The sequence below is a fragment of the Hippoglossus hippoglossus genome, chromosome 8, assembly GCF_009819705.1.
Source record: "Hippoglossus hippoglossus isolate fHipHip1 chromosome 8, fHipHip1.pri, whole genome shotgun sequence".
In the NCBI taxonomy this organism is placed as follows: Eukaryota; Metazoa; Chordata; class Actinopteri; order Pleuronectiformes; family Pleuronectidae; genus Hippoglossus; species Hippoglossus hippoglossus.
In genome coordinates, this window is record NC_047158.1 from 14,347,925 (window position 1) to 14,375,157 (window position 27,233).

The 27,233-nt window shown below is 43.6% G+C and overlaps 2 protein-coding genes across 5 annotated transcripts; both read left to right on the forward strand.

Annotated features, from left to right (window-relative positions):
- Positions 1 to 611: 611 nt before the first annotated feature.
- prkacaa (protein kinase, cAMP-dependent, catalytic, alpha, genome duplicate a) lies at positions 612 to 17,409 on the forward strand. 2 transcript variants are annotated; one of them, XM_034592102.1, is made up of 10 exons: positions 612 to 1,401; positions 9,155 to 9,216; positions 9,740 to 9,868; positions 10,562 to 10,660; positions 10,765 to 10,847; positions 10,935 to 11,061; positions 11,164 to 11,259; positions 11,458 to 11,580; positions 13,244 to 13,408; positions 14,266 to 17,409. In XM_034592102.1, the coding sequence occupies exons 1-10, from the start codon at positions 1,356 to 1,358 to the stop codon at positions 14,389 to 14,391; spliced, it is 1,056 nt and encodes a 351-aa protein (XP_034447993.1). In that variant the 5' UTR covers positions 612 to 1,355; the 3' UTR covers positions 14,392 to 17,409. The 2 variants fall into 2 exon arrangements, with proteins under 2 accessions (XP_034447993.1, XP_034447992.1); XM_034592101.1 differs by lacking the exon at positions 612 to 1,401 and adding an exon at positions 6,159 to 6,516.
- Positions 17,410 to 18,788: 1,379 nt separating this feature from the next.
- Positions 18,789 to 27,159, forward strand: samd1a (sterile alpha motif domain containing 1a). Of its 3 annotated transcripts, none has more exons than XM_034592098.1 (7): positions 18,789 to 19,339; positions 22,077 to 22,431; positions 22,845 to 22,984; positions 23,114 to 23,174; positions 24,643 to 24,724; positions 25,015 to 25,129; positions 25,839 to 27,159. In XM_034592098.1, the coding sequence occupies exons 1-7, from the start codon at positions 18,977 to 18,979 to the stop codon at positions 25,983 to 25,985; spliced, it is 1,263 nt and encodes a 420-aa protein (XP_034447989.1). In that variant the 5' UTR covers positions 18,789 to 18,976; the 3' UTR covers positions 25,986 to 27,159. The 3 variants fall into 3 exon arrangements, with proteins under 3 accessions (XP_034447989.1, XP_034447988.1, XP_034447990.1); XM_034592097.1 differs by having other exon boundaries at positions 18,836 to 19,339; positions 22,842 to 22,984; XM_034592099.1 differs by lacking the exon at positions 18,789 to 19,339 and adding an exon at positions 19,885 to 21,520 and having other exon boundaries at positions 22,842 to 22,984.
- The last annotated feature ends 74 nt before the right edge of the window (positions 27,160 to 27,233 follow it).

Consider the following 27,233-nt stretch of genomic DNA (forward strand, 5'->3'; position numbering starts at 1 on the left):
TGTGATTGTGAGGACTATTTTTCTCCTAATTATTGTGCATACTTTGTCTTCATGTCTTCCTATTTTTTATTACAGAAAGGAAAACTGAATATCAACCACTTTTTAATACATCTACATCTCTGTCCAGTGTGTACTTTAACTTTGTAACCATAAGTTTAAACACAGTAGATTGCAAACTCTGCAACACAAATAACAATGTGAGTACACCCTTGTATTTTCACATTTTACTAAAAATAGCCTGTTAACGTCACACCCAATCATAGATGGGTTGGGTAGAAGGGGTGGCTAAGCTACAGAACTAGCTTTGAGAAACACTGCAATGCAAATTGTATGAACATTACAAGATCTGTCCATTATATTTATTTTCTGCACCAAACTGAGTCTGATGAAAACAGACAGATTATATTTAAAGACGATAATAATAAAATAAAAACACAGTTTGGGGCGTTTGGGCTACAAGCAAGTCCGGGAGGCGGGACCAAATTAACAGACGAATCGCATCAATGCAACGATTGGACGTGTTGACGCCCGTCCAATCAGCGCTCGAGTCTTGACCTCTGTCACGCAAGCGTCTGTGAGTGCAGCCAATCGGAGCCAGTCAGAGGCGGGACCAGCCAGATGGATGACTGGAGTTTCCCTTGCGGTCTGAAGATTAATGGAAGGGGGGTCTGTTGATTTTAGTAATCGACTATCAGATGATCGGTCCCATTGCACTTGACGGCTGCTTTAGGAATGAATGGAGGGAGATCCATTTGACATAAGCAACAGCGGAGAAAACCGATAACCCGGACGGCACTTTCGTTTCCCGGGTCTCAGCTGAAAAGGCCTGACTACAAGAGATAGCACCTGGGTAGGTCAGGCCAGGATACGACTGCGAGGGACGCTACGAGCTAACGCCAGCTTGCTCGTTTGACAGACGGAAAAAACGGCTTTCGACGATCTCCCATGGTCCTGACTGGATTTTGGACAAACGAAGCCTTATCTGGAAGCAAAGGACAGTCGAGTGCCGCCTTGACCTGCCGGTGCTCGCTTGGAAATCGACAAGCTAAACGCTACCAAGCTAACATCCACTGGTTATCTCTGCTAGCAGCCGTGCTAGCCTAGCTAACTCAAAGCGTCAGTTTTAGCTGCGAACTTGGATATACCCGCCTGGCTGGAGGTTGTTTTTCGTCGTGGGGAAAGTATTGGGGAAGAAACACATTCGCACCCATCGGTCAATAATGGTAGCTGTTAGCTAGTAGCTAGCTGTCAGCTTCATTGAGACTGTCGACTGCGCTAAGAGGTGTAGCATCGCTCCACGACTTGTACAGGAGAAGTCAGCCCGGACCCAGGGACTCCACCATCAGCCTGCCACCATGGGCAACACGCCCACCGCGAAGAAGGGCAATGAGATGGAGAGCGGTGAGTACCCCGAACCCGCGGCTGCAGCAGCTGCCTGCATCTGTCGTCGGATTGACTCGCTGACATTCATTTCCTGTTCACCATATTGCCAGAGACATGAGAAGTACAACTTAGCACCGAGGCCCAGAGAGCTGCCTTCATAACAACACCACATTGCACTGTCCCCCCCCCCTAACTTTGCTGATAACTGTGGCCTTTCACGTTCCGCACACAAACTTCCAGGCCGAGCTGCTTTGTACAATGACACCATGTTCATCCCAGCAGAACAGCAGAGGATGTTATTCATTCTCCCCGCTGATTCTGTGGGAAAGCTCGTGATTAAAAGCCCCAGGTTATATTGAGAGGTACGAGGCGAGGATGACAAAAACTGGCCTTATACAACAGTCATAGGTTTCCTTGTGGTTCTTGTGTTTCAGAAGTTTTTTTTTTTTTCTCCCTCCCTCTAATCAAAAGGTTATGAAAGGCTGGAATAACATTGCAAACCCAAAGCCTGGTGTGGGGCTGTTTTCTTCTGCACTTTTTAAGTAACCCAACCACTTAAACAACAAAACAACCCCCTCTGCTTTCTAAGCAATGCAGACATTTGATTCAAGTCTACAGATGCACATATTATATCAGGATGTGTATGTAAGTGATGAGTTGAATGTTAATCTAATGTGGACACACTCACAGACAGTTGGAGGGGAGTCGGCTGTTATCAGTGATGGGGGGGATAACCACCAGGACCTGGTCATATGATGCATGAGGGTGATCCTCTTCAGGCAGAAACTTGGAGTTGAGGAGTCTCTTGAACATCATGTGATGAGCAGCATCTAGAACAAGGGCACTTGTATGTGTCACCATGTACACGTGTGCTCTGCTGTCACTAATCCCTTTGCTATTGCAACTTTTTGTTTTGTTGATTAGCTTCTCATCCATCATATTGTTTTCATTCCTAGCTCATTACAATATGAAATAAGTGTCATGGAAGGGTTAGGGTTATGTACCTCAGCATTAACTACAACATGAGGGTAATGTCTCAATAAAATGCCTGTTACACCTTCATCCAGTCCGGAGAGGACACATTTCCATGCTTTTAATCCACGACACCATAAGTAACGATCAAGTGTGCAAAGTCTGAGCAGCTATCTGCAAAATGAGTGTCAGCTCCTTGCTGCTGGTGGAGAGTAGGTGTGAAGAATGGCCTTCAGTCCCACTGTAATGTTAACCCATCTGGGAACCTCTGTAACAAAGCCAATGACTTTCAGATTTTCTCAAAGATTTTTTTAATAAGGTTTAGTGGTGGTAGAAATTTTACAATTGAAAGGTTAAAACCAAGGACATAGGAGGTAATGCTGGTGGGAGGTTTGCTTCACGTCCTTATCAGCCCGATCACTCTGGACCCACCCGATCCCCTGAGGCAGATGCGGACCAGGGGTCCAGAGCCTTATTCAGGAGTGTAATTTTCCACAGAGCAGCTAGAGATTAAGGACAACATGGCAGCTCAGTTTGGTTTCTATGGAAAATGGAAAGGGAGTGTTGAGAGCTGGTTCAGGTGCACAGGCTCTGTTTCCTCTGAACTTTCCAGTCCGGAGAAGATGAGCGGAGAGACGCTGCTCTAGTGTAAAAAGCGGATTTCTGGCCCACAGGAAGAAGCAGGGCGGACAGACACTGTGAACTGCAGCAGGAAGTGAAGGAGCAAGGAAGGTCCAGCCCAGGCTCTGCACTGTTGTTCATCGCCTGTACCGCTCCATGGGCTAAACACAGCCAGCGTGGATAGCTTTAAGTTTTGACTTAGAAGAAACTGTTGGTTTCGTACTCTCTGGAATTACGGCTTTGTTCGATCGACTGGACTTACTGCAGTGTTGAGGCTCTACACAGACTGTCGGCTGGCTTCCTCCAGCCTTTTACGATGTCTGTTATTCACAGGCTGGCAGGAAGGCTGTTTCATCGAACCAGGCCTTGTTTAGGGGACACAGGCAGTGGAGAAGGCAGACACGACCAACCACAGGAGGAGCTAGAGGCCTGCTGCTGGCGTGAGTTTTCATTCTGAAGCTGGGCAGGAGCGTGGGTTAGGGGTGGAGCTGTGGCTAATGCTATGTCCTACTAGCTGAGCCAGTCAAGCTGTGCTCAAGTTCATACATTTAGAAGATAATCAAGTTAATCGTTTTTTCTTGATGATGTTTGTTAGTACCTTTCATCTCATGTCCCGATGGGTTGTGTATCTGTTGGCTTTGGTGGAGAGATCATTTATACTGGCACACATTGGTATTTATGGCCAGAAGCCAAGATGTATATGTATGTGTGCTTATGTCCATGTATCCAAATACACTTGTATACACACAGAGCACCATTTGTCTGTTTCTGCTTTGTTACCTGTTAGAACAAAAGCATTTCTCAGTCACTGTTGATGTGTCAGTTAGCTGCCATGCTGCACAGAATAACACTGGCAGCCTTAAACCATTACACAGTGTGATGATAAACTTATCTAATCACACAGATTTACAATTTTGTTACAACATAGTTGGCTTCATTTTCCTTCTCACTGCTCTACTAAATCCATCTGATTGTATTAGTGCTTGATAGCCAGGAAATATTTTCCTGTACTTTCACACACTGAGCAATAACCGTCAACACAACCAGCTGCGATACAGTGGTTTTATTGAATTGAATGTTGTGCATTTTGGATTCGGCCATATAACGAGGTGGCACCCTGTCAAAGTGCAACTCCCTCTGTCTATAAATATCTGTGTGGTTCACGTCCTGCCCCTGCTCTGCACGCAGCTGGTTTGTGTAACAGGCGCAGGTTTGTGTTTGGATCGCTCATCACTTCCTGTCTCCAGTAAAAAGGGGCTTTGTTATAAGCCTGCACTGATTACCAGTGGACCTTACGGTTGAAATGCCAATCAGCCAGCTCAGATAAGCTTACCGTACCGTTGGCAAGCCAACATGCTGCCTTGGAACAATCCTGAGATGCAAAATCCAGCAGCAGACCGAGCAAAACTGAGTATGGAGTTCAGTAATCTCAAAAGGAACAGTAGCTTCCTTCGGGTTGTCATGTCAACGGGTGTGGTGGTCGTGTGAATCCTTGTATGTGTTGTCCTTAATCTTTTAAAGCTGAGGTTATATTGGTGGTGGTGCTGCTGAAAATACTTCTTCTGCAGAAACGAGGGCTCCCAGAGGAACAGAAGATACACAGGGAAACATGTTTTTGTTTTCAACTGGGTCACTTTTAGCCTCCCACCATCGAAAGCTATATAGGCATGAAGATGAAATCTTGCAAGATTTTCAAAGGGCCGTTACCTTCGCCAAGGAGGTTATTTATTTGTCTGTTTTTTATTTAGGAGGATTATGCAAAAAAAAAATCAAAATGAATTACCATGAAACTTGATGGAAGGATGTGGTATCCATTTAAAGTTTGGTTTGGATCCAGCAGTAATTTCTTTTCACTTTCCTGAACATGTGAGATGGGGACGCTTTTCAACGTTTTCATTGATTTCTGAGAGAATAATTCATGGATCCTAATGAAAGAAATCAGGCATGTTTAGAGAACTGATAACCATGTGTGCAGTTTGGTGCAGATCCAAATAGAAATCCAGATTGAGTGAATTCAAATGTGGTTTCATAAGAGGACAGTTGGGCCTTCCATGAAAATTTGTGGAGGGGTGGGGCTTGACCCAAGGTTAAACCCATTCAATTTTGTAGATGATAAATGGGTGGATTCAGGATTTTCTTTTTCACTTCCTTTTACATTGCGAGACACCATCAGACACATTTTTAGGCTTTTTTTTTTCTCACATACCAACATAGAAAGTCCCAAAGTGAGACTCTCCAAGTTTGATTTAAGGGGGGAAGTGATACTGAGCAGTTTTAATAAATCACCACCCAATGAAACTGACAGATATTAGTACTTAAACTGTCTTCCCCATGCAGTTGAATATATGTGAATGGAACAGGAAAGTGTAAGATGACCAATCAGCTCAAGTCCGTCAGTTTTTCTGCTCCTTTATTGGTCAGTAATTTATCTACCCAGCGTAGATTATTTCTCACCTTTACACACATGCAAACACCTTCCTAGATTACATGCAGCGCTGTTTTTCCACTGACGTTCCACTTTTCTTAGGCACTACACAAGGCTGTGCACTCTCAAAACAAGGCCTGCTGTAAAGTGGGACCCGATTTGGCGCGCTTCACAGTTAAATGTTGGTCAGCTTGCCCTAATATAACCCTTCTGTTCCTGCGTCAGAGTGGGGCTATTGAGGCCCTGCAGGGGAGCGATGGAGGATTGATTTTTGTTGAGGATCAATTCAACACTGGCATTACAGATTAACTGGTGCATTTGTGCAGGGAGGAAAAAGTTTCCCAGTGGTCTGTGCGCTCCTGCTTTGCTTTTTATGTTCAGGTCGGAAAGTGTTTTTCGTTGCAGATGTGACATCTGATTGGTTCTGCTAATAAGGGAAAGTTTTAGTTGCATCTAGATGTGTCTTGTTCATCTCCAGGGTCTCTTATTTGGGCCTAGTTTTCCATAGAACTCTCTCTGGGTTGGATAAATATACCAGCTACTGTTTTATGCTCCTCCCCCTGATGATCATGCCCCTGTTAAGATCAATATATAGCCTCTGTGTGTGTGTGCATATGTGTGTGTTTGCGTGTGTGGTTGACATGAGAGGGAACGGCACAGAGTACTTTGTGAGCAGAATAAATATTGATACAAACCAAGCAAGGATCCAAATTGATCCGTGTGAGTGTAACGGGCACAGCGCTGCTCTCCATGCTATGTTTGACAGCACACAGGAGGTTTCTGCAACTTTCTGAACTAGGTCCCAGGCAAAAGTGACAGTCACAGGACACGCTGAAGACTTTCCGCCTGCCAGCAAGGACACTTCACTTGGTTTCTTTGGATGCTCCGCGGGGCCCGCAGATCTGAACCAAGTTCTCACCAAGGGGGAGGCTAGGTCATGAGTCAGTGACTGTGAGGAGGGCAGAAGAACAGGGGAGACTTTGCAGGGCTAATGTGTGACAGGAAGAGCTCCAGAAGGCATGCAGGGAAGAGGGAGTCATCCTCGCGCTCAAGTGAATCTGGGTCGCGCTCGGCAGACGCAGCAGCACCAGAGGTACCCATAGTCATCCCAGATGGTAAGGAGTTTGGAGTTACAGGAGAGTCATTGTGTTGAACTGACACTCCCAAGCCTCATAAAGTCTGGATGAAGATGGAGATATTTACTTACATCAGCACCCAAATATTTCTTCTGAACAGCTTCAGGTTATGACAGGAATAGCTCCATTTTAGTCTTCTAAGTGGGAGTTGAGCAACTTTCTCTGGAAATGTTTTCTCCCCAGTAACCAGTCTGCTTCCACTGTGGGAGCAGCAGTGCTCTCGACATGTTTATGTGAACTTTGGTCTCTGCTGTTCTCGCTGGCTTTCTCTCATCCTATTGTCGGAGCTGCTGGTCCTTAGAGAATTAGCAGGAAATCACATTTGCTGGATGAGGATTAAGCTTCATTTAGTTTTCAGTGTATGTGTTTGAGGGTTATACAAATGCTTGAGATGTTGCCACTTTTTGATATGAATTTATCGATGCAAAAATCCATTAGTTTAAATATTCACATAACAAAGTTGATGAATAGATTACAGTGCAATTTCACTATTGACAGCTGACTGGCTTTATTTTAACTGTGCCGTAGGCTGTTATTTTCCATTGATTAGTATGACATTCCATATTATCCTGAGATGGGTCATGTTTCCACTGGTTTTTCAATTGTTCATAAATTAGTACAAATAATACTTTTGTAGTATCGCCATTAACCACATTTATACTTTACACTGCATTTGTGAAATCTTTCGCCCAAAAATATTTAACATATAATCTGAATCAAAGCCGCTACAAGATAGTTTTCCGCTGCTCTGGCCTGACATTCGCTGCAGTAATCATGAACCATAGTAAAGAAAGCTGTTTTGTGACAAAACATTGTAAAAGTACAACCTTGATCCCCTTGTGTCCTGGACTAACAGTATAGAAATAGCAGTGCTTCCCAAGCTGCCGGGGCAGCGAGTGTCCCTAAAACTTCTCCACAGATGGTGAGGAAGAATGAGGAAGGACTGGTTATCTACATGTTCCCACAGAGCACTGGGATTAGCCTCATAAAGATAAGGGCAAGAAAAATGTACTTCTCCATATGACACCGTGTGTGTCAGGCTGTCAAAATGTGTCCACCTATACTAGCATGTGCTGTACATGTGTGTCTGTTTACATTGCCAAGGATGGTTTCTTCTTGTAGCCTCATGTTAAACTGCACTATGAGTAGAGTGTGGATACCTGGACAAAGAATTTTGAAATGTTGTTTTGGTTTGGAATCGATCATGTTAACTGGGCTGTCTATTTGATATTTTGACTCTGCACGCGCCTGTAATCCAGGAAATCATCGGGCTTTGATCGCACAATCCTTACTGTTACAGAGAAGCATCCCCACATTTGAAACTGTCAGGACAATAACTCGTATTGAGATCATGAGATGATGTTCATGGTTCGGTTCTCCCCCAACCTCACATTTTTTTCTCAACAGCCCATAGTGTTACAGAGTCTCCCACATGCTTTCTGGTAAACGCTACCCGAGATGTCACGCAAGTGTCTTTTTTGCCCCTATCCCTTAAGGCTGTTGAACACACAATGTCTTCCATTGCAGCTGTGGAAGCTTGTAGCGTCTTTGAGGATATTTCGCACAGCGCAGATTTACAGCTGTCATACTGTATCCGTGTAATGTTTAGGAGATGAGTTGTGAATTAGGGCTGCAGGATATATCGCGATATCAGTGCATGCAATAGAGGCATTGCAAAAGACTTTGTCTTTTCTCTCTCTCTCTCTCTCTCTCTCTCTCTCTCTCTCTCTCTCTCTCTCTCTCTCTCAGCTGACGTCTCTGTCTCGCTCTCTCAGCTGACGTCTCTGTCTCGCTACAGTTTAAAAGTTGATTTGTTTAAAATGATGCCACCATATCAACACTGATCATATTAATGAGTTAAATCTTTCTTCAGAGCAGCGCGCATTCAGATCTCTGCGACTTTAGACAGGGACTGTTTATGTTTATTTATCGCAAGTCATATCGTCATCATGATATTAAACAACGTTCTCGCATATTGCATGTTTTCCTAATATCATGCAGCCCTATTGTGAATGTGCTTTTCTTCGTTCATTATAGTTTTTGCAAAGAAGTGGAGTCACTCAGCTTTAAATCTCTCAGTTGCAGGTTTATTTAACCTCATACCTTTACTGATGTCTTTTCATTTTTATTATGTTGCTTCTAAACATTTTTTTGCAGCTGTGATCATTTCGGTGGGTCATAGTAAAGCGGGGAATTGACTAGTTGTAATTTGTTCTCTGGGTGAGATGGCGTATTTTCTACCATGAGCGGTATTCGTGTTCAGATCAACTTCAGCATGAGCTGAATTCTCTAATTCAGATGGATTTACAGTATCTCGATCAATTTCATCGTTGGAGTAGAAGCAGATCCAAGCAGAAGATTGCAGACTGTTATCAGATCATAGACACATTATTTATCGTAATGCTGCTAACACGTATCATGCATCATGCTCTATTATTGGAATACGTCACAAATTCCTCCACATGATTGTAAAACAGGAGTGTTGTGGTGTTCTCTGGGTCTCTGTGTTTAGGTTAGGTTGATCTGTTACACAAAATCCTTATTAGTTTGGACTTGTTTCTTTTTTTTAAACAGACAAACTCTTTATAATGAATATGCCCTTTGTTACTGATTGCAGTGAAGGAGTTTCTTGCCAAAGCCAAAGAAGATTTCTTGAAGAAATGGGAGAATCCAGCACAGGTAAGAGCAAATGAGAATTTCTGCTCTTTTTCTGTCCAATCACTCTTTTCATTTTATTTTATTATTGTACATTGTCACATAACTACATTATTTTATTGTACCTTCAGCTAATAGTGATTTTATTTATGTGTGCAGAGGCACATAAGTGTGATGATGCATTTCATAATGAATGAACCAGACTTTGTTTTCATGTGCTTGTTCTTGCTCTCAGGCAGAATCATGGGAATAGCTCTGCACATGATCAAATTAATTCCAATTTATTTTTATAGGGCCATTGCCCCCTCTGCTGGGCTAATGTGGACATGTGTATATATTTTCTACAATGACTGCACTTCTAATATTCACTCAAGGAACAAAATGTCAGCAGGTTTAATTCACAATAAACCATCAGGAATTGTTTTGTGAATACTTGTAATCGACACATTAGTATGTTTAGCAGCAGAATCATTTTGTATGATAGTTAAACTACAGTAGGACTCTTCATGGTTTGTCTGTCTCACTGACTTCCTCCTCTTCCCCTCAGCAAACTGCGGCATTGGACCAATTTGAGCGTTTGAAGACCTTAGGCACTGGTTCATTCGGTCGAGTCATGCTGGTTAAACACAAAGAGTCGGGCCAGCATTTTGCCATGAAAATACTTGATAAACAGAAGGTACAGTACTTGCAGCATTGTATTCAGGTGGAATACTACATTTGAATGCTTGACTTGGGTAATCCATTTTGTATATGATAATAATGTGTTATTTATACAATGATAATACAGTATTATTATTGTCTCACGGGCTAGTAGCTCCATGAAGAAAGAAGGGACTGTGACCATCTACTTATAGCGTCTCCTACCGTGCCATATATTCAGTTTGTTGTTACTTAAAGAGGTCACAGTGTCCCGGATCTTGTCAGTATTATTCCAAGTACAGACTAAACTACTGCTAACTTCATAGTACATGACTGACTGGGGACAGGGGTTCACACACTACATGACCGCTCACTAAGAGAAACCCTCAACCAGTATGTCTGCTCTCCAGACATTATACCGCCCTCCCCCGCCCTGCGCTTTGATTGGCTGTAGTAGTCGCAAATTTGTAGCCGGCTTGAAATCTAGTCAGAGAAAGCGTGTCTGTGACCCTCTAGAATCGCATCTTTGAAGAGTTCACACATAACGACTGGCGACGGCCAATATCCGGCTCAAAATCTTGTAGGGATCAAAATACAGGAATGGAAGAAACGCATTAAAAACTGTTTGGATTGAATTACTGTATCCAATTACATTATTTTTTTCAACATGTTCTAATATGTCTGATGAACCTGTGTGTCCTAAATAAGCCTCCTGCCTACTTCCTCCCAGGTAGTGAAGCTGAAGCAGATAGAGCACACACTGAACGAGAAACGTATCCTGCAAGCGGTCAGCTTTCCCTTTCTGGTGCGACTGGAGCACTCTTTTAAGGTATGCATTAAATAAGCTCATGTGTTTTTATCCTCCAAGCATGTGCACCTCTTGTTTTTGTGTGTCTTTCATGTCAAAGTAAGACTCTGCTCATCTCTCTGCAGGACAACAGTAATCTGTATATGATAATGGAGTATGTACCCGGGGGTGAAATGTTCTCACACTTAAGGAGAATTGGTAGATTCAGGTGAATTGACTTTCTGCTTACTCTACCTAAATATTTCCAACTGCTGCTGGTTGACTATTAATGCTGCGGCTGATTTTTGTTTTGCAGTGAACCACACGCCCGCTTCTATGCAGCCCAGATTGTACTGACCTTCGAATACCTTCACTCACTGGATCTCATCTACCGAGATCTGAAGCCGGAGAACCTGCTCATTGACCACCAAGGTTACATACAGGCAAGGATCGCATGTTTTTCGTTCTTGCTCATCAACAACAATTGTTGTGTGATGGTTTCTCTATGTGGTTTAGTTCTCAGAACTGTGCCCTCTCTCCCTCAGGTAACAGATTTTGGATTTGCGAAAAGGGTGAAGGGCCGAACCTGGACGCTTTGCGGGACCCCAGAGTACCTGGCACCGGAGATCATCCTCAGTAAGGTCAGTGTTCTGCCCAGTGTTAACAGCACTGCTTTTTATATGAAGGACAGAGTTGTTAAAGCTACATGATTTCATTTACTTACAAAGCAGCAAACTGTGGTACAATATGCTGCTTACTCTCTGTTATCATAGAGTTTGAGTTCGAATTTTTGTTCGAGGACATACTTGACCACCCTGTATTGTCTTTGTTTTTTCCAGGGTTACAATAAAGCAGTGGATTGGTGGGCCCTGGGCGTGCTGATATATGAGATGGCTGCTGGTTACCCCCCCTTCTTTGCCGACCAGCCTATTCAAATTTACGAGAAGATTGTATCAGGGAAGGTGAGTTACCTAAATAGTCCCTTAGTTTTATTTTCATAAGTAGTTTGACTGTGCCATTACAATACAGTACACAATCATACACTGCTACTCAACAGAGGTAATGGTATATGAAGTAAAAACTTTAAAATTAGTTTTGAAGTCCATAATTCATACTGATTGTAGAAAAATAGTAATGTAAAGGGAAATTGTAGTGGTTGTGTGAAACATTTTTCAGTTAAAGCAACTTTTTCTTTCTGTGTTGAATGGATACTTCTTAAGAAACAACAGAAATTATTTTGTACAGAATAATGTTCTCAAATCTGTTAAACCAAGGCGGCATGGTGGTTAGCACTGGATCCTTATACTCTTGCTTCCTCTCAGAGTCCAAAGGCATGCAGATTGGGGTTAGGTGAATTGGAGACTCTAAATTGACCGTATGTGGGAGAGTGAGTGGTTCTTTATCTCTGTATGTTGACTAGAGGTGTGGACATTTCTCGATTCTTGGATTCATCGCGATTCGGACGTGGACGACTGCAGCACACAATTCTAAACTGAATTAATGTCAATTACTGTTGTAAATTACTGCATACTTGTAATATCAGTAACAGTCTATAATACTTTGCATGTGCAGTAATATAAAACATTGTGGATGTGATGCATCGTTGTGCATTTGAATCGTTGTCGAATCGTGAGGCTAGTGAAGATGGCGACCTGTCCTCCCTCTCACCAAATGTCAGCTGGAATTGGCCTTTACTCTAATAGCGACCCTTACATTTTAAGCGGTATAGATGATGGATGGAATGTGTTAAACGTTTATATCACTCCATTTATAGACGAGTGATGTGTCTGACACATTAACTGCTCTTAACTCATCAGCTCCTCTGAGTATTTTGTATGTAATTGATAGGACACAGATGAAAATACCCCACATTCCCTTTAAAAAAATGTGTGTTATTGATACAAATTTAAAATGTAATTTTGGTTATTTGTTTGTCAATATGTTTTATTTTGAGAAGATGAATCTCATTCATAATGCATTAGTTTCAAGGGAAGTTTAACAAATCAACTGAATCAAAAACCTTTATTTACAAGTGGTTATTCATTTTTGGAAACATATATAAATAACTGAACTTTTAGCATGTGTTGTGGTGATCTCACAACCGCTTAACAACAGTATAAAGCCACAGATTTGCAGTTCACTAGGCACGTACATTAGTGACATACAAATTTAAATTTTCCTCAAGTTCTGAGAGATGTGACATGTGTGTAAAATGTCTAAATCAGTCGTACAGCGCCCCTAGCATCTGTGGATGTTCAGCAGAGTATTGGACCTAAAGAAGTGCCCTCAGAGTCTTTGACCTTGGCAACATGGGTCATATTATGCTGGTCTGTTTTTGCACCTCATAAACATCTGTCATCATGTGGACTAAAATGATTTATGGATGAGGAAGGCCAAAGAAAAACAGAATGGTACAAACAAACACATCTGTCAAAACCCAGCAAATCCCATTTACATTCAACATCAGTTGGCAAAATGTCATCAATACAGTTGCTCTTATAGCTACATCACTCACAGTCTGGCACTAACCAGCAGCCGTACGTCTAAACCATATCATGAGGTCTAAATTAGTTGTGTTTGATAACACACTCACACAGTTTTTTTATTTTTTTTCTTCATTTGCAGGTTCGCTTTCCCTCTCACTTCAGCTCAGACCTGAAGGACCTGCTGAGAAATTTGCTTCAGGTGGACCTGACCAAGCGCTTTGGCAACCTCAGGAATGGAGTCAACGATATCAAGGGCCACAAGTGGTTTGCCACCACTGATTGGATAGCCATCTACCAGAGGAAGGTGAGAGACCAACCTTCACACAGCTGTAATGTGTCCAACTCTCATTTTTAAATTAAAATGGCAGACGGAAGATGGTTTTAATGAAACTTTGGTCAGTGGAAGTGCCTTTAGTCTACATCTGTGGGTAATTTCACACCATCTGTGCTTCCTCAGAGATGACGATACATTAGAGGTTTTTGAAAAAATATCTAAATCACCCAAAATATGTATTTCTCTCAATAGTCTTTTGAACTTAAAAACTGATGGATTAAACTCAACTTTATTTATACAAATCCTGAATTACAATTGACAAGTTCACATAATAACTAGACGATAACGTTCCTAAACCATATTTAAATTCACTGGATCCAGGTTTTGATTTAGATCTGCACCAAAATTCACACTCATATAAACATCAATTGCCTAAACATGCCTGATTTTTGTCAGCAAGATCCATGAATTATTCTCTGAGTATAATCAACAAAAATGTTACAAAACACCTGATCTCGCAACATTAAAGAAAGTGGAAAAGAGTATTCCCACCCCCTGATCCGGATTCACACCAACATTTTGTGGGTTCCTCCCTGAACCTAGTGCTAGACGATATTCACAAAATTCGTCCTGCAGTGTGACCGCAGCCTAATCGAAAGACTTCCATGTATTTGAGCGTGATTTTTTTCGATTGTGTAACACTCACTTCCATTTTAATCATCTTAAGATGCTGTGTAAAACTCCAAATAATTTGAAGTGTTTAAATTGTCTCTTTATCTCCTTGGACCGATTATAGTGTGCTAGTTGATTATGACGCATAATGTGGCTTTGACTCTCTCGATGAGTCGACACCGCATCATTCATCACTGTTGTCCTGTGTGTTCCAGGTGGAAGCTCCCTTTATTCCTAAGTGCAAAGGCCCCGGCGACACGAGCAACTTTGACGACTACGAGGAAGAGGAAATCAGAGTCTCCTTCACAGAGAAGTGTGCAAAGGAGTTTTCTGAGTTCTAGATTCCAACCATGAGTAGCAGAGAGAGAAAGAGTGAGAGAACGAGCGAGAGAGACAGGCATTTAGAAGGTAAAAGGGGGTCTGAAGACAGGAAGCGCTAGGGTGGACTGCTAACTTGCTTATTTGTTATGACGACAACAATGTAAAATCCCCCCCAGTGGAAATGTAGGCAAAGTGAAGAAAGATCCAGCAGAACCAGCAGTGTTGCCTTTTCTGATTGTTTCTCAACTGTTACCTATTTGTTTTATTTATCCCTCTTGTGTTTGTGGCAGGGGCTGGAGGAGAACAGACATAGGTTGTGGCTGTTCAGCTAGACTTGTATCTTTCTGATGGTGTAATGACACGTTTTAAGTCTTTGCAGGTTGAGGCATTGATTTTTCTGTTAAGGTACTGAATCTGCTATAGGCTCCTTTTTTTTTTCTCCCCTGAACGGGCCCTCTCGTCAAGCTTCTCAAGGAGCGTTTGTTGTATCTCGTCACCCTGCCCCCACCCCCCCCCACCCCCACCCCCCACTCCATCTCTCCATTTTGAATCTGTCCAAGCAATACCAAGTCCAACAGATGTGCCTATCATAATGCCAACTGGTTGGAAAACTGCGTCGAAAGCATTGGTGCAGAGCTTTGGCTATGGTGGCAAATGGCCTTTGTGCCCGTTGTGGTTCACAGCTTGAAAACTCTCTGCGCCTGCCTTTGTCTGCTCAGTGTGGCATGATTATTGGGTAGATGATGATGATGCGCTCACTGCTCGCAGCTGAAGCAGTGGGGATCTCTGTGATCAGCGAGATAATGATTTATCACAGTAAACTTCATCAGGGTCTTACTGCTTTCGGGGACCTGTAAGAGATGGTAAACATGAGGTCTGCATTTAAATCTGTCTTTCTCTTAGCTGAATTTATTAGAGCATTTAAAAGAAAATCCTATTGGTGATCATTTTGTCCTTTTTTGTCAATCTCTGTGCTTGTGTGTTATTTAGTGCTCAAGGGTGGGTTAAAAAGCTGTGATTTAGCAGCAACTAACATTGTGGTCACACTCCTGACTATTGTTTATTTAATTCATAGTACATTTATACATCATATATATATATCTATATATATATATATGATAGAAAACATGAAATATCCATCTTTTTCAACATTGTCTCATAGCTGTGAAACTGAATTAAGAATTTCATTAATAAACAAATATAAATTCTGCCAAATTTGCAAACTGAGAACACTGCAAAGTTTTCTGTATGTAACTCTGATGGTGGTGGATTTTAATACGCAAAAAAGTAGCAAAATGTTTCAACAAAGTGTGCATGTTATTTTTGTACAATATCACTTTTAAATATGGCATAGCATTATGCTTTTCTCGTGCTGAGGTACCTGAGACGGTGGATAACATGCGTAACTATTAAAGCAGACTCTCCGCTGCTCTGTTTTGAAGATGGAACGAGACCCAGATAAATGTCAGAAAGTTCTTCTGGCTTTTGTTCACTACTCAGTTTAAAGGACAGTTTGCTGATAAAGTCACTGAACTCGTGCGTCTCACCTTCTCTTGTATATACCTTACATATAACACATTCACATAGACTTGCAGTCCAACCAAAATTTGGGGACCGCTACGATTGGAGTGGTTTTTTTTTTTTTTTTTCTTTTCTTGTTTTCTAGCTTTCTATGTAACAAATGAAACGAAGGAAGCTTTCCTAACGCTGTCCCCCTTTTTTGCCAAGTTGATTTCTGTGGATGCAAGACAATCACAGACCAAATCTTATTGCTGGTTTGTTGACTGAACACATTGTTTTGGTTTGATGAAGGATGTTTGCTTTCACCCACCCCACCTTCCTCCTCCTCCTCCTCCTCCTCCACCCTCCATAGCCCCTAGGTGCTAGACTTTTGTCCATCTCACTGAAAAGCTTCTGTGAACTGTTTGATGTGCATCACTCTATTTGTCAAATCTTGTATCATGAAATTTCTGAGAATGTTCTTTCGACTCTAAATGATTCGGGTTAGGCTTGAGTAATTATTTTTGGGAGTCTCTTTAATGTATTTAAGATGAAACGCAGGATAACCTTTTTGAATGTCTTGAACTGTCTGATGGAGATGTGTCCAATGCTGTGTGGAAATGACGTGTATTCTTTATAATACATATTTCTCTGATGAGCTTGGTTTTTCTTGCATGTGGTAAAAGCAACCCAACGTCAAGACCCCCCCCCCCCCCGCCCGCCCGCCCCCCCTCGACCCTCGGAGCTGAGACGACGTTAGAGAAAGCTTAGTTTCCACAGCCGACAGCCTCGTCACCATTTAAACCTTTCATTCATACGCATCACGTTCAGCAATGCAGTGGATCACCAACCAACTCGTCCAGTCTTTTGCAAATAGTGAAGCACATGCCACACACTTTTTCAAATGTCCTATTTATTGATTTTTGCTAATTCTTTAAAACTTTATAGACATAATGTAAAGCTTTGAAGAGAGCACATGTAATATCTTTATGTTCTGACTAATGACTAAATCAGACTTGGTTGGTAGAAGGCAATGCCACCATCTTAATGCTGTGTTATTTTTTTTTTTTTTCTTGTTTGTGTTTCCCCACTCAAAACTTCTTGTCAGTTGTCTTTAATTCTTTTTATCAGCTAAAAACTATCAACTGATCTGTGCTCGGTCTGAGTTTCTCTCCTGTGTTTTCCTTTGATCTTCATCAGGTTTTCACACACTCTTCATTCAAACATAACACTTTTTACATCTGAGATGTTTTGCGTTCATATTTTCTAATTGTATTTTCAAAAAAAAGTGAGAAAAAGAAAAAGCAAAAACAGAACATTAATCTTTTCCTCATGACCTGGGTACAGTGATTGTGTAGTCTATTGTACCTTTTGGGAAACAATACTGTATATCCTTGCCTTTGACAGTCTTAACTATCTTACCCTCTGGAGAACTTGACAGATACCCTTAGAACACAATGAGTATGTTAAAAAAATATACATAAAGTAATATTTTGCAAAATGTATCATTCCAATAAAGTTTTACTTGTTAAGACTAATATGTCTGGGTTATATATAAACTCTCACTTCAACTTGCACAATATCACACTCCATTAGGTGGAACCACATTTTGTCAAAACAATGTTTTTCCATGACTTGACAATCTGAAGGAAGATGTTTGCGGTTCAGGCGTCTGTCATGACTGGATCAGAGGAACACAGTTTTTGGTAGGTGATGACTGATGCTGTATTTTCACTGTCCTGTCAGTTATTGTGAATGTTTTAGGAGGCTGGCGGGTGCAATTGAATAATGCAGTGTTGTGTTCATCCTGTCACAGTATGGCATCGGTTACCAGCCAGCTCTCAGCACCCCTCTCCGAAACTATCCACACCCTCATTTTTTAGGATTGCATCTGGCTTCATCAGTTAAATGTGAAGGGGCCAGACAGGCTTGCAGATGGTTTGAAAGTAACTTAGATAACGTAAAAGACCACTTCATTAACAAAATGTGTCAAAAATATAAAATGAGGAAATTCATTACTTGACAATTGGATGATAAATGTATCACATTGAAAAGACTAAATGGGTAAATCAATTAAGAATATATATAGAGGATGAAATATTGAATTTACTGTATTGAAACCCTTACTCACCCCAAAAATATATGAAGAACATATAAAGATATATATTTACTTCAAAGACCCACTTGGTGATTCATGAACTACATCAAATACAGCTGTTTACATACACAAATATAAGTTAATTTACCAGTCTAAACCTTTTTCCTGAATCTAATCTTATAATTAACAAACACTTTATCTACTCTCACTCTAACATAATCCCATTAACAGAATCAAAAAGTAAATATTCACATGGTGTTAGACCCTGTGGTTGGGGTCCTTCATTTCAGAATCACTGCAGATTACAATTCTGTGTTTTGGAGTTTAGTGGAACTACTTTTTAAACGATTGGGTTACTACTATTTGTGGCTCCAATATGCTGAACAATATAAATAGTGATTGAAAGTAGCCCGTGTATTTAAAAGGACAACCAAACAGGATTTGTTTTACTGGATTTACTACTTCTGTACTTTCATTAATGACCCCTTCACTGCATGTGCAGTTAATTCATCTTAGTTTGAGATTGTGAGCATATGGACTCTAGCTGTTGAATTTGAATTTGTAATCTAATAAAAAAATTGCAATCCGAAGTGACTGACAAAACGTAGGATGTTAAAAAACCTTCAGATTTACAGACCAACGCATCACTGCATGTAGCTTCGGTAGCTTCATCAATAGTTCATGTTAGTTTTTGCTATAACAACTTTTTAAAGTGAGATCTTCAGGCAGCCATTGGGGCGCACATGGGGCCGAGTGCGCGCGCACGTCCCCATCCAGGACTGCACATTCCACCTTAAATGGAAGGGAAAAAACCCTCTCGAGTGAAACTTTTCGCTGCAATCCGTCGCTCCACCTTAAGCGCACACGCAAACGCAGGAGGCGTTCAGCGAGGTTTCCGCTTCTCAGTCGGGCTCGGACCGCGGCGCACGAAAAACACCGTGAGTGACGAACACGGCCTGACGCACTAAGCAAAGAAGAAAAGAGCGAAAAGAAGCGAGCGAGGAGAGATGACCGAGTCCAAGTACCGAGAGTGGATCCTGGACACCATCGACTCGCTGCGGTCGCGGAAAGCCCGGCCGGACTTGGAGAGAATTTGCCGAATGGTCCGAAGACGACACGGGTCCGAGCCCGACCGAACCTGCGCGGAGCTGGAGAAACTGATCCAGGAGCAGACGGTGCTCAAAGTTAACTACAAGGGCTCCGTCTCGTACCGGAACGCCGCCAAGGTGCAGCGGAGGAGCCGCAAAAAGGACGATGTAACGTTAGCGGCGGCGGCGAGACGGAGCGCGGTGGAAGACGCCAGCCACTCGGACTTGAGCAACGGGGACAGCGCTCTCGGTCCCGCTGACCAGGACGAGGAGGACCTGGAGGTACGTTGACGCGAGGAGGACATGTTTCCCCTCCGCTCATTGTCATATCACATCACGGCACATTAACAGGTGGAGATAGGAGCTCGGTATGCGGGCTGTGTGCGTGTGCGCGGTCTCATTGTCAACGTGTGTTTTTAGTGTGTCTGCACACGGGGAGTGGTGAGGGGAGGGGGGGGGGTTGTGATTTTGCAAGTGCACCCGAAAAAAAACTGCCGCAGACGGGGAGCGGCGGTTGGACCTCGCTCGAGCGCTACCGAGGTGGAGGAGAAGAAAAAAACAGAAGGTGCGCGTGAAGTGGGAGCGTGGCACATTGAACGAGGCGCCGGCGGAGGAGCGCCTCAACGCGGGCGGTGCAGACGGGCACGAAAAGTTGCACCGTCCCGTTCGTCCGCAAAAACATAAAAAGCCCGAGCCTCCATTATCAGCGGCAGAAAGCGCTTTTCAAGCCCCAAACTCGGCGTTGAGCGAAGGGGAGGAGGACCGGGGGGGGGGGGGTCAAGTTTATATGAAAGTAGTCGCCTGGAGCCGGAAGTGCTTTCAAAATACAACCACCAAAATGAGCTCTCCTCGACGATGCTTTTATTTTTGTGAGCTCGGACGGGAAACGCGCGTGCTCGTCCTCAGCCACTTGTCGGCAGTGGGAGTGGGTGAAGGGAAAGAAGGAAAAAAAAAAAAAAAGTCTGAAACACCGCGGATGTGGGAGCCCGATGGGGGGACGCTGGGACATTGTTGGGCTGTTGATTGTTTCATTTTATTTTGTTATACATCAAGGGGGAACTGAGCACAGCCGTCCCAGGCCAAGCAGCCAAATGTCGCCAGAAACACGTCCAGACGCATTTTTATATCCCATCGGTCCATGACGAGATGCCCCCCCCCCCCCCCCCCAGCACCCCCCCCCCCCCCCCCCCTCCTCCTCCTCCTCCCGTCTGGACTTTTAAATGTAAGCCCATCACCCTGTTCTGCGCTGTGCAAACATGAAGCGAATCCACGAGCCTCGACGCTAAAGTTCCCCCACGACACACGTTGGTCCGGTTCGCGTTTGCAAACTGCGTCTGTTTTCTGCAGCGACGCACGATCGCAGACGCAGTGCATAAAGTCGAACCCCTGCACCCATTGTCGGACACGCCGCTGCCGAGCCCGGTCACGTCCAAACGCGTTCGGCGCTGTAGCCGCCCCGCCGTGGCCTCTCGCTGGTCCCGCGCAGCAGCGGCTCGTCACCTTCAGCCGTGCCCGTCAGAGCCGATCGCTGACAGCGGTCTGAGATGAACCGCATGATCGTAAAGTGGTGAAATCGACAGTGCGCGAGAGCTGAAGTCAACGCAAAGCGACCGCAAACTGTTCGTCCGGCTCTCCATGGCGGATGCGTCTGTCCGATTTGGGTTAAGCTGAGATCAAATTGACTTTGTTCTCAGTCGCTTATTGAAAAAAAACGAGCGCCTGGTCACTTTGTACCGGCGGCTGCGTCTCCTCCGGGGCTTGTTATGCAGCTTTTACCCGAGTACGAGGGTAGAAAAAAAATGTGGGCAGTGACGTGTCCGATAACGGACTCATTATTTTTTTTGCGTTACTCTTTCCGTCGCTGCAAATCGTTGACCCGGTGCAAAGTCAAAGTGGACGAAAATCGACGGGTACTCGTCGTGATCGGATCGGAGTGTTGATCCGTCCGTCGAGTTAAAGCTCTGGGGGGGGGGGGGGGGGGGGGGGTTTGTCTCCGGTGCCGCTTTGCCGCCGCTCGGCCCCGGGAAGCGCTCGATCCGTTAAAGAGCACAGACACAATGGCGAGGTCTCTACCGCGGCTCCCCAAACTCCATGCGCACTTTGGAGGAAATTTGAAAAAAAAAGAGAAACCGCCTCCCATCGGCCCCTTTCCTTTACGCTCTCTCCCGTGTGTTTGAATGGTTGGTCATAAAGGCCTCTGAACACGGGGACGCACCGTGCGCGTATCGGCTGATGGAGACCGTGTCGTGCGTGCGTGTGTGTGTGGAGGTCCTCGGGGAGGGTGGCGGTGGTGGTGCCGGGGCATCGTGTGTTTGTGACCGTGTCCTCGGTGAAAGTTGTGTGAAATGCAGCGCGGCGGGTGAACGCGGTACCAGCGCCTCTGCTCCTCTCAGGCGCGGGGCGGGCTTTAGTGCGCTCTTGTGCTCGACACTGCCGAGTCCTGGACACGCAGTCGCACACAAGGTAATTTCTCACTCTGGGCGCCGTCAACCAAAAAAAAAAGGAAAAGGCGGGGGGGACGGAGCCAACGAAAGGAACGAGTGCGCGTGTGTTACACCAAGTTGCATATCAGATAACATGGAGCCCGTGCACATAGGTTTAATTGCGTGTAAATGCATTTGGGGTGGCAGGGCTTCCCTGACTGTCTGCACACAACACTCCCCGCACCGCGGGAAGGGAAGGAGGCACCCAAAGGCAATAATTTACCACCACAGCGGTCAAATTGCGACATCTGTATGAGCATGTTCTCCTCAGTTATGACAACAACCAGGCTCACAGGGTGCAAGTTTGTGTCTCATAATGAACTTCATCGTTTAGAAAGGATCTCCTCCCTTCAAGCTTAATCTCTATTGATCCATACGAATATTAGGATATTCTTGTGTTGGTTGTTTGAACTCTGCACCCACCTTGTATGTTTTACATATCATATAATCATATCCCATCATGCAGTTTATTTTTAGAGACTGTTGCTTTAAAATGCAAAAGGATGTAAATTGAACATATGCTTGTGTTTTTGCAGGCTGACACCTCTATGGCTATGGACACAGACAGTAATGCAGATGAGGAGGGGGCTGATGAAAGCCAGGACGGGCAGGACAGGCCCTCCCCTGGCCGCACGCATGAAGATGCTGTGGTGCACTGTAGCACTGTGCGAGCATTCTCTGCCCCCTGCTCTCCCTCTGGCACCCGGCCCGGCCCCGGCCTCGGCTCTGGCCCCGGCTCGGGGCCGGACTCTGTCTCTTTCCAGAAGGCTGGTGAGAGGCCCAGCTCCTTGCCCCCCTCCAGCCCCAGGGCCCTCGCACACAATGACTGGGCTTATGATTCTGCTGTCTGCCCAGCGGAGCGCCAGCACCCAGGAATGCAGAGAGACAAAGGTATTCACACTGCTAGACACAGTCTGATACGCACACCCGGAATTATGGAGCACTATGATATTGCTTTATGTGCCGCCTGTATGCATAGTTTTGCACTAGTAATCAAAATAGGGATGGAGGTGTTTTACTGTCTCGATGATTAATTGCAGGCTGACACAGTTGTTGACAGTAGAAAATGCCTTATAGTCCAGGGACGGAGTTGCAGGAGGAAACACTATGGCTTAGCAATAACCTTCTGCAGTTAGAAGTGATTCCTTGGCTTGTTTGTAGCAGTTATTGAGGTTTAATGGACAACGTTAAAAATGCACTTGTTTTATTAATGATCAAATGAATACTTCAGGTAAATAAAGTAAGGTGTGGACAGTCTGGAGGATACTAGTGTGTGATGCTAATTGTTCGCTCTGTCTTAGAAGCAGCCTTGAAGCCAGCGGTCCCCTCCGTAACTACCAGCCCCTGTGCTTTAAAGAATAACGTGAAGAAAGAAGATGGAGGAAAGGTGGAGGACAGCAGCCCTTTGTCCGACCAGTTGGTACCAGACTATGCAGCACGACTGGTAATTGGCCTTTATTCCCTTCTGTGACATATAACAACTCCTGTGTGTCTCCCGCGTCTTTGATGCCTCTGCTTTCCACCCGACATTTTCATGTTTCATTTGTTTTGTTCGGTTTGGTTTTGCCAACAGGACGAGAGCAGGAATGTATCCGATGGAAGACCGCAGACACTGTCGCTGCCATCTGACAACTGTGAGTTAACGAGTTCCGCATTTTTATTTGTTAAAGCTGCTGTGTAGCCTGTGAGGAAATATAGATCACTCCACTGCTCTCTCATTTTGGAAAGTTGTTTGTAAACTACCACACAAACACGTAAGGGGCGTTAACTAATGACAGCCTCACTCCATTCTAGTTGTTATTTGGCCGTCCTTACAAGGGCTGGCCTCGAGGTGCGCTCAAGATTTTTTAAATGTTTGACGAGCTTGTTCTGCCCCCCCCCCCCCCCCCCCCCCCCCCCCCCCCCCCCCCTCCAGGTGGTGCTCCCTCTGACTGTTAAACCTGCTCACTGCCTTTGTGCAGTACTGCACCGTTAATGGCAGAAGCTTGAGGAAGTTTTGAAGTTGATAAAATCATAGCTGCAGAGAGTTTGAAAAAGCTGTCTGTATAAAGAAGTAAATTTCACATCAGAGTTTTCCTCTGAATATGAAGGTGGATGGGCGCCCTAGAGTGAGGCCAAAATTTCTCGATTGCCTCCTGGTGGCTGGTGTCAGTATAGGTCATGCCTCCTCCATCTTAGTGGATGGGCCAGGAACCAAACTAAAGAGTCAGAATTTACACCAAATACATTTTTCTGTCCTGTCATTTAGGGCAGTTCTTATCACATTGATGTATGTTCAAGTGTTCACTTTTTTGCTTTCATTACTGGATGAGAAGTGGCGACGCAATGTCCATCTTTATGTACAGTCCATGATGTAAACCAGTAAACACAGTTTGTTGTGTAGTTTACTATGGGATCTTTATTGGAAATCTGAAATGTGCCATGCTAGTGTTAATGCAGATGAAGTGGTTATAGACATGGCATTACAAAAAGAAAAAAACACCAAAATATTTGATCTCTGCACAAATACCATGTCACTGTGAACTTAACTTAGGATGGGATTTTCGTCTTTGTCATCATGTGACACATGACAAAGACAAAAACACAGTTTTCTTGGGTATTCCTCCCAGGCAAACTACATTCAGTCCTGCCAGCATCCTGTGAAAGCAGCCTGTTTTAGTAAGGGTGCTGCATCTGCTCTCATTCATTGTACCCCCACTGTATTGAACCGTGAACTAAGTCTAATAGAAAAACAAAGTGTACCATGACAGCAGAGGCCTTAGTGTGGCAAACTATTACCATGGAAAAGCATCATTTCCATTCTATCTCAACTCTGCTGCTGTTTGTTTGACATCACACCGGTGGATGTCAAGAATATGAAGCTGAACATTAATTGAACATTTTATTGAATTTATTTTGCACATTCAATTAGAACGAGTTTGAGCACATATTACAGAGAGCCTTCTCTTTGCTTCCATAGTGAGTCATGTTAACTTGGGCCTCAAGATAGATCCTGTGGCCATCCATTGCATGTTTTCTATGTGGTAAGATATACAAATAAATGGTAAACTGTTGTGGTCTGAGGCAGAAAATGAATGTAATTTGATTCCCTTTTGGTTACAGGTACATTTAAAAAGAAGATAGATATATCACCCTTTACGGCAATTGAAGTTGGTCTTCTGAATGGTGGTAAAGGCGAAGAAATGTGAGTATCTTTATTGAAATAGGTTACTATTTTACTTTTTCCACTAAATCAGATAATGTCTACTCTCCCCTTTCAAAAATGGATTTACACACCTTTATCAACCTTTGTCCAACCTTTCTTTTTTAAATAATGCATCCATTGTGCATCAATAGTGCTTATTTCTGAGGGGCAACACTTTAAAAATACAGTTAACTATTCACAAGGCCACATAAAGGCTTTAAAATACTAAAGTGGGAAATAGCGTTCTTGTGTGGTCATTGTTTCTGACTCTTTGTATTCACTTCTTCCAGCTCTGTGAAGAAGGAAAAGATGAGCCAGAACTTGTTGCAGTGGACCGTGACAGATGTGGCCACTTACTTCTCAGCTGCGGGCTTTCCAGAGCAGGCGGTGGCGTTTCGGACACAGGTTAGTGCACCCCCACAAGCTGCCACAGAGGGCGCCACACGTACACTGAAAACCAAACTTGCATTCCACCACCTTAAAGGGATAGTTCACCCAAAATTGAAAATTCCCTCATTATCTACTCACCACTATGCCGATGGGGGGTGGGTGAAGTGTTTGAGTCCACAAAACCCTTTGCGAGTGTCAGGGGTAAACAGCGTTGCAGCCAAATCCAATACAATTGAAGTAAATGGTGACCGATTCTTCAAACGCAAAAAAAAAACAACAGAAAAAAACATAAAATGCCTCCATACTGCTCCTGTGGTGTCAACCAAGTGTCCATAAGCCCCGACATTCAAATGCGAGTCGAAACGGAGTCATTTATACAATGTTTTTATCCTAAATGTCTTCTGATATCCTCCTCTGGAGCCCTTTGGAGCATGGATCACGTTTCATTTTTCGGTGAACTATCCCTTTAAGTGTTTTTAGCTGCAGTTAATATGTAGTGTGTTGCACTGTCCACATATAGTTAACTGCAAGTTGTGACCAGTATTTAGCTGCATGGTCTAGGCCTCATTCTTCAAATGATTGTGAAAATTCCCAGACTTCTCTCTTGAAATACAAAGTTCACTGTTTTAAACATGAATTTAAGAAATAAAGCATTCAGCACAGAGCTTTAGAAACTCAAGGCTGATTCTAACTGAGAGCATGATTTTTCTTCTCTCACCAACAGGAAATCGATGGGAAGTCCCTTCTCCTAATGCAGCGCAGTGATGTGTTGACCGGTTTGTCTATCCGTCTCGGCCCTGCCCTCAAAATCTACGAGCGCCACGTGAAGGTGCTGCAGAGGACCCACTTCCTGGAATTCGAAGACCTCTGAAGGGGTGGTTCACATGGCGGACAGACGATGCTGCATTGACCCACTCATGCATGCAGTGCCCTCTCCCATCTGGATCCTGCCACCCACCTTCATATACAGTATATGTAGAGGGTGAGTGGGGAGAGAAAGGCTGCGGTGGAATGAACTTTCACTGTGAGAATGACCAGAAACTGAATGACAGTCATCCTACCTCTCATTATGGTCTTTGGTTTTCAAATAGTTGCCATTTCACCCGGGTGAGGACAGTGTGAAGGCAACAGACTGCTGCGATCAGCGTTTGTTTTAAGAGCAAGGATCGTCCTGCAAGAGTAAAAGACGGGTGATACAGCCGGTGAAGAGCACTCAACCTTGCACCAAGTGCTCCACCTATGGGCTAATGTACTCACACATACAAGATGGCTGTAGCAAAGTGTTGTCGCGGTTTTGGGTCCACAAGAAACTGTTGGTTTGTCGCAGGTCGGAGATTTCTCCCCTGTGTCCTCCCTCTGTCTTTTACGTTACCTTCTGTCAGTCCAGAAAAGGTATGTAAGTCACACAGATAAACACAAAGCACATCTGCTGTGCGTTTTCTTTTCTTCATATGTTGAATTGATTTAAATGTAATCAAAGTGCTGGGGGAAGTCAGACAATCTACATATCTGCATCACAAGTCAACAGAGTCTGATTCCTGACTTATATTGCTGCTGATGCTGGATACCGTCTTTGTGGTATAACCAAGATGATATACTACTACTTGCTGGCAAGGCAATATGTTTCTTGTTTTATCTTATTATATATAAATTAATGTGGTCCAACTTAATACAGTTGCATTCTGGGAACAATTTCAGATAGCTGTGACCAGTCGATGTGCTGCCTAATAAAATTGGCTTTTATACATAAGCAAACCTAAGTAATAAACATGCGGGAAATGTCATTGTAATACTGAGTTATTGTTTTGAATTAAATACAGTTGCTCGGCACCTGCAGATTTCTTGATCAAATGCAATACTATGTTGTGTTTTCATCCATGTGTAACTTATCCAGCGTCTTTTTGTGTTTTAATCAAAGCCAGCCACTTGAATTGTAACATTCCATTTGATGTAGTCAACATCTCCCCAGTATCTCGTCTCATTTCTTTTGTCTGTAACATTGACACCTCTTCCAGAGTCTCAAATAAAGCTTGTCTCTCTGTTAAGCCTCTTGTTTTCAGTGTTTTTGGTCGACAGTGTCTGATGGCCCTTTCAGTCAATCAATATTGTAAACAAAACT